The 7,871-nt window shown below is 41.5% G+C and overlaps 1 protein-coding gene across 1 annotated transcript in view; it reads right to left on the bottom strand.

Moving 5' to 3' along the window:
• Window positions 1-4,707: 4,707 nt before the first annotated feature.
• The window catches only part of Ces5a (carboxylesterase 5A), a 29,918-nt gene continuing 26,754 nt past the window's right edge, over window positions 4,708-7,871 (bottom strand). The window contains exons 12-13 of the mRNA XM_047528629.1: window positions 5,297-5,369; window positions 4,708-5,211 (exon numbers count right to left, since the gene is read on the bottom strand). Of these exons, the coding sequence (XP_047384585.1) occupies window positions 4,983-5,211; window positions 5,297-5,369 (302 nt within the window). The 3' untranslated portion in view covers window positions 4,708-4,982. The remainder of the gene's footprint in view (window positions 5,212-5,296; window positions 5,370-7,871) is intronic.

Here is a 7,871-nt window from a genome sequence, read left to right as displayed (position 1 = left end):
CCATGATGGAACTCTATTTGCTCTGGGGCAGGAAAGCTAATTGGTGCCACGCCTCAGGAGACTTTTCTGGAATATCTACTAAAGTCAGTATATGGAATCCTAATGACCCAGCAAAGCTACTCTTAGGTATATATTCAAGAGAAATGCATGCATGTTCTCATAGGAAGACATGTTCTAGAATATTCATGTAAGAAATATTTGTAGACCTCTAACTAGAGACTATCTGTAATGAGCTCAATTTTACCCAACCCCCTCACATTCCTCGGTTGAATGCTCAACCTCCAACGTGACTATATTTGGAAACAGCATTTGTGGAGCTAAAGGAGGTTAAATAGGTCATAAAGGCAGGGTTCTAGTCAAGGAAAATTGGTGTTTTTTATAAGAAGAGACACTAGCCCGTCCTACCTCATCAACATTACCTGCCCAGATGTTGGCACACAGTGAGGAAGCAGCCATCCACCAACCAGAAAGAGCTCCCTCACCAGGACTGGAATCAGCACTTTCACCTGGAACCTCAAGTTTCCAGAACTATGCTAAAATAAAATTCTGTCGTTTACACCAGCCAGTGAGTGTATGGTAGTTTGGTATGACAATCTGAGCAGATTAATATTCTATCCGAATGCCCAAGAAGAGTATAATGGATAAACCAGGGTACGTTCACATGATGGATGACTCTATATCACTGATAAAGGACAAACTCTGAGCGCACACAACAGTACAGGTGAGTCTACAGATCCCGTGCGGAGAGAAGGAAGCCAGGCGCAAGAGCATACGATTCTGTTAATATAAAGCACAAAACTCAGAAAAACTTGTAAACGCTGCTAGAGTCAGGACAGTGGTTACCACTGAAGACAGATGGACGGGGAGAGGGCAGGGCTTGGAGCTGAGCTCTGAACAGATGGGCGGGGAGAGGGCAGGGCCTGGGGCTGAGCTCTGGATAGATGGGCGGGGCCTGTCTGCAGCTGAGTCTGGAGGACCTCTGGCTAATGACATTCCATTTCTCAATCTGCTAACTACACAAGTGCAACCAGTTCATGAACATTCATCAAAACATAATATATTGCACGAATGAATATGTACATATATACTTTCTTCTAAGTGTACTCTATTCATTTAAAAATTTTGCAAGTTTGTACCAGGCACTAAGAATTTATTATCTGATAAAGGAGGCAATACCAAAACAGATAAAATTACTGTGGATCATGTAAATTATAGTTATAGGGTAGAATAAAATGGTCAGATGTGGCAATTATTTTAATCAAGATTCTATTGTATGTTCTAACAGATCCGACTTAAATTTACCTAAGGCACTTATTGAATAAACTGCTTTTCAGATGGGAAAATTCTGGGAGGTGAATAAAACTCCAAGTACAATTATATGAAGAGACAAAGAAAGATGACTGACAGATAAGTGAGTATAGACAGACAGATGGATAGACTCACCTTTCTTTTTATCATTCCTGCTGTGGTTTGGTTTGGATTGGCTTTCGGTGTATTCCCCAGGGGTTCACATGATGGATGTTAGATCCTAGTGTGGCTTCATTGAGAGTGGGTAGAATCTTTAAGGGGTGGTCCTAGCAGGAGGTAATGAGGTTCCACTGGGGAGTCTCAGTCTCAGAAGAGATTGGTGTAGTTTTTGCAGGACCAGGTTAATTCCTGTAAGAGTAGTTTGTTATTACAAAAAAATTTTAAAAGTGAGCCTAGCCCTTCCCAGGTCTCTGGCTTCCTGTCCTTCTGTGTAATCTCTTCTGAATGTGTTCTCACCATTGTGATGCCACTTGCCAAGAAGTCTACACCACCGCCAAGTAGATGCCAGCACCATGCTCTTCAATGCCCAGAAATGTGAGTTAGTTAAACCTCTTTTCATTAACATAGTTCTTGACCTCAGGTATTTTGTTATAGCAATGAGAAAAAGAACTAGGAGGATCACTCCAGTAAAAAAAAAAAAAAAAAAAAAAAAAATCAGATAAAAGTTTCCTGCAGGTAAATGTATAAATGCTGACCTCTAGGTCCCCAAGATGTTTGCAGTGAACTTATCAACATAACCCTGCTGCCACCTGGGCTGACCCCTCAGCACCCTGCACTTCAAGGCCATGGTTCCGCGTCACTGTTGCTGGCCACTCTGCTTCCTACCCACCCCTTAATTCCAACCTTGAGCTCCAACCCCCACACAGAGCACAGCAAGCACCTCTGCAGTGAGTCCCCTGGTATTTGACACAATCAAGTGCCAAGGTTACCTGTTTTTCCTTTGCCCACCTTCCCGGGAAGAAACAAGTCACATTCTTAAGCACAAACTTTTAGCAGAGCACAAGATTGGGACGAAGTGGGATCTGGCTTTGCAAAGGGAAGGGAGGCTCATCTAGAGGGGTTATGGAGCAGAACAGGTGGGGCAGCTTCCCAAGCGCAAGGTCTGTGTGTGGACCCTCTCCCCAGTTCTGCCCCGGGGAAGCTGGATAGAAGTGGTGACTTCAGCTACAGCCAGAATCTATGAGACAGAGGTGGGCTTTGGGATTGGGCAAGAGGTCCAGAGTATAAAGGCCCTCAAGGGAATAGAAGGTACAGGAGCCCTAGGAGGAGGGACTACGTTATGCCTTTATCTGAGGCTCCTTTGAAATTTGCCAGGAGGTGCAAAGATTAGAAAAGATATTAACTGCAGGTCCAACCTCTGTCCTGCCTGTGAGTTTAGTCTTTTTAGGTCACGGATGATATCTTTTCCCCGTTCTGACTTTACAGAGAGAAAGACAACAAGGTATGATACTGGTTTCCGATTTAACTATTTGTTTTGGTTTCTATTCTATTCTGTCCCCCTTCTTCAACATCTCGCTTGTTACCAGCTGCCCAGGAACCTCCAAGAGAAGAGAGGGCACCCTTTCCCTGACTTGGTGCTGCCCTCTGCTGGACACAGGGAAGTTCACAGGTGAAGATGGATGTGGTTTGTCCCTGTTTGGTTTTGGTTTGATTTAATGATTTGGGTCCAAGATTGGGACAAAAGGGAAGAGTGTGTATTTAAAAATAAATTATTTATTTTACAATAATAAAGTTACTGTATGTTTTCTATTTTTACAATGATTGAAAAGCAAACCTGACTGCCACATATGATGTCCTCAGATTATTGGTAAGAAGTGATGCGGCTCTTTAGGAAAGGGAATTTTCAGGGTATAAGAACAGTAATTTTAAAAGGACTTCGACTTTGGCCCAGTCCAAAACTGGACGCCATAAATAACATTTAAAAATAAAAGGAGTCCTTTCCAAAATTGCTTATCAAATTGTGTCTATAAATGTCCAGAATATTAAAGTAGAATTATTTAGCAACTTGGAAAATACACATCCCAAAGGGTTAAAACTCAGTGGTTCTGAATCAAAGGTGGACATCACAATGCCTACAAACAAAATATAGGTCTAGGTCCTATCCAAGATTATATTTTAGTTGTACTGGGAAGTTGGCTTTTGGAATTTTGAAAAATTCCTGCAAATGATTCTTCTTCTTACATCACAGATATAAAAGTCTTAAGGAAAAAGAAAAAAAAAGTCACATATATATATATATATATATATATATATATATACTTTAACTTCATAGAGCATCTAATTGCTTGTGGACAGGAAGAAGGAGGGAAAGGTCCCATTTCTAGGTGAGTTGGAAATGTGCTTCCCCCAGCAAGATACTTGCCAAAACTAGAAATGTATTTGAGGATGCAGAGACTGCCGGCAGCATATGAAAGATGTGTGTGATGTCCTTTAATATAATGGTGTTTTAAAAATGAGATGAGTGTTGTTTTGTAGCTATTCATTTTGTTTGTTTATCTGTCTGTCTGTCTTGATATTGATGTCTGGATTAGCACTCTGCAGCTAATCTCTAACTCAACAGATTCAGGCTGAGTTCTCTAACTCTCTGAGGCAGATAAACTTGAAGTTACTGGCTTCTTAGAAACCCTCCTATTCTATGCATCTCCAGTGTGATCTTGAAGCAAACAAAGAAAAAACAATCACCCCAAGGAATTATTTGGATTATATGGATACACAAAGTACAAGTGTATTCTTTGGATAATGGTATGTATGACATTCTCCTCACATACTGTGTGGATAACTTCAATCCATCCTTTCTTTATATGAATGCTATTTCTCCAGAGAGCATCCCAAGACTTCAATCTAAATAAAGTCCCCTCTGTTATAGTTTCTTAAACACTTGCTTTTCCCAAGTAGCACTTAACAAATGCACACCCAAAGATACTCAGCTGTGTTCCTCATGGCTGTCTGCTTGCTGTTGGTGGAGCCTGAGCTTTTGTGCACCACCGTATCCCCAGGGGAGGTATGACTGGTGTTTATCGGTACTCAGTGTACATTTACTGAATGGTGAGTCACCCTGACCCCTCAGGGAAACCTGGTTTCTCCTTGGCATCCCTGATTTGCCTCTGGCTGCCCAGTGTTCTAAGTCCTTGACCTTGGATGATATCTAGTTTCCATTGCTGAGAAAGATGCTCTCCCAAACATCCCCACCTCCCCACATAATTGCCAAGTCAGAAAAAGAGACCCAATTCAAACCCAGAGATGTCCAGGACATCCATTCTTGGCTTGTGGCAAAAGCTACCCTGGTTGGCACTGGGGGACTCACACATTAGGTACCACACAGACAACAACAGACACTTCAACTCATCTTGGATGCTGGGGGCAGAGGGAGAATTATCAGCACAGAATCATTCTGTTTCGTGTATTTCACATTCCAAGTTTATTTCATAGGAGTAACAAGATCATTATTATAACAACTAATGGCTCTTCTCCAGACTTATTGAAGAGATCCAAGACAAATTGCATTGTGTGATGTTGAAAAGACTATCATAAGGACCTTTCCCAAGTCATAAAACATCAGCTAAAGTTGCTTATTCCACAAAGATCTCCACAGAGAGCAGATAATCTGAGAAAGAAGCTAATGATTGAGGAAGAATCTGAGAAGGAGGAAAATCAGAATCACACAAAGATGACTTCTAAGGAGTTAAAGAGAAAAAGACAGCCACTGGCAGAGAAAAGAAGATTAAGGAGAAATGAGGGCTGATCAGATCTCCCGGAGACATGATCATGGATTGATTCTGGGTCCAAAATTGCACTTTTGACTCCTTCAGTTTCTGTTCGACCCTCAGGTTCACATCCAGTACCAAGTACTGCTCCTGCTTATCGTAGACCGGCCAGTTGGGCACACCTTCCCCGTTGGGGTTCCTGAAAGTGAAAAGAGACACGGAGTGACATTTGCATGGTCCAGGTCCTGGGGTGGGGAGGCGGGGAGGCCAGCAGGTTCACCTACCCGGTCCGAGCGAAGTTAGTCCAGTATCTCATCATTGTCCTGCTCAGCCTCTTCTCCTCCTCGGTAGCTTCATCTGCAAGAGACGAACACGCATCCGGGTGCTCACAAGGACTCTCCAAGAGCCCCAGGCACCTCCCATGTGACCAATCCCATTCGTACCTTCCCTCCTGCTGGATCCCGACCAGCCTCACCAAGTCATGCCACCCATTTCCTCTGTGCCGATACCAGGGATCTGAGCAACTGGGATTTGTCCAAAGAATCGTGATGAAAGTCTGGCTAGGCTAACCATCTGGCTACAGGTTACTTGGGGACACAGAAACCTCTCTCCTCCCCATCCCATCCCCACACAAATACACACATCAACAATTAATTAGAGCTGTTTCTTGGTATGCCCAGGGGACAGGGTCCATGACACACCTGCAGATACCAAAATCCCAGGATGCTCTATTCCTTATATAAAATGGTATTGTTTTGCAAATAACCCACACACATCCTCACTTACACTTTAAATCATCTCTGGATTACTTACCCTAACTAATACAATGTAATCATGTATAGTTGATATACTGTGTTATTTAGGGAATAATGGCAAGAAAAACTCAGCATATCCTCAGTACAGATACAGTTGTTTCCCCAATATTTTCAATCTGCAGTTGGTTCAACCACAGAGAAGGAAGGTTGGTGGTAGTGTATTTCTTTATTTGGAAAGGTAATACCCGATTACATGCAAATGTGTCTATTATCTAATAAAGATAAATTTCATCTCTGTCACTTTCCTCCAGAGACCCAGTGACCAGTCTCAGCACTAATCATTGTCACAGGCTTCCTTAGCCCCTCCTGATGACAGGCTCAGAATGTATGCAAGTGTAAGTGGACACCTTTCTACACATATTGGGCACATGGATTACATCTTTTTCCTGAAATTGTATCTAGGAGACAATTCTACATTGTCACCTAAAAACTGCTATTTGTGGTTCTACTGAGTATACAATTTAAAATATGTATTCATATGCAAATATATTTAAATACATAATGCATGCAACCTATATTCTTTTGTTTTTTTCTCTTTCTTTTTTTTTTGCGGGGTTGGGGGGTTACCAGGATTGAAGCCAGGGACACTTAACCACTGAGCCACATCCCCAGCACTTTTTGTTTCCTTTTTATTTGTAGATAGGGTCTCACTAAGTTACTTAGGGCCTCATTACATTGCTGAGGCTGGTCTTGAACTTGCGATCCTCCTGCCTCAGGCTACCAAGTCGCTGGGATTTCAGGAGTGTGCCACCACGCCCAGCCACAACCAGTATTCTATCGATGGATCTTTATTTCGTTTCCAATCTTTTGTTTGTTAAAGTAATACTTTAATGTGCACATATACTTTTGCATATATGGAGGTATAATTACATAAAAATTCTTGGAATTGCCACACTAAACACTGCATTCATTTTAAATGTCAATAGAGTTTTCTATTAATGCATGAAGTCATCTGTTTCCTTTATCTGCTGAAACACACTGTTAAAAATACATTGTTTATCCCACCTTGGTGGATGAAAAATGATTTCTCAGCCAAGGGTAGTCCACAATTCTCAATCTACAGTGGGACTGAGTGGATTTTCATGTTTAAAAGCCATTTATTTCCCTTTTCATAAACAATCTGTTTATGTGTTTCCCAATTATCAATTAGTTAGGTCTTTTTAATTTTAGTAGCTCTCCAGATATCAAGGAATTTAATCATTTGACACATAGGTTACTATTTATCCAGTTTGAAGAATCCATGTGCCATCACAAAGTACAGGCTCAGTCATGACTGCTGAGTAAGAACAGTGACATTTATTAAGCACTCACTGTTTGCATTGTGGCAATTGTTTCATTTCATTCTCATGACGACCTACGAGATCTATCATGATCTGAATTATACGATGAGGGTGAGTAAATGAAACAATGAATAAACCACAGTCCACAAATAATCCATTCTATTACTGTTAGTTATGAGCCTGAATTATGTAATATTTTCAAGTAAATATTTTAGTGATAGCACCTGCATGTAATTTTCCTGTTAATTTTGTTCAGTGATAACTTTATCTGATTGGTTTATTTTATGCACTGAATACATCATAAATTCAAAAATAAATAAGCTAACATTGCTAGTAACCATTCATAAGCTTGTCTGGAGCAGGCATTATAAAAGCCACAGGTCCTGGACTGGGTATGTGACTTAGTGACAGAGTGTTTGCCTAGTAAGTACTGAGCTCTGGGTTCACTCTCCAGCACTGGGGTAAAAGAAAACATAGGTCCTGCCTTTTAAAACCCCGAATGGTAGCCTCAGGAAACTTCCAGGAAAGACAGGGAGGGTGAGACCAGTGGTCATGTAAAGGAAGAAAAAGGTTCTAACTACCTTCCCAAAATCAGATTGTTTCCCAAAGTACCTGCCCCACAGGCTTTAGCACAGTGAGACACTCGGTAAGCACTGGTAGCAGCTCTTTTTCACCTTGGTTTCTAAAAATCCAAGAGGGCCTTTTCCAGAGAAAGGTCTATAAACTATAAAGGTGAGGGAATCCCAGCCCCTCCATCCTCCCGG

Source organism: Sciurus carolinensis, chromosome 16, assembly GCF_902686445.1.
Source record: "Sciurus carolinensis chromosome 16, mSciCar1.2, whole genome shotgun sequence".
Lineage (NCBI taxonomy): Eukaryota > Metazoa > Chordata > Mammalia > Rodentia > Sciuridae > Sciurus > Sciurus carolinensis.
Note: the sequence above shows the minus strand (reverse complement) of the source record. Positions and strands in the feature narration are given on the sequence as shown.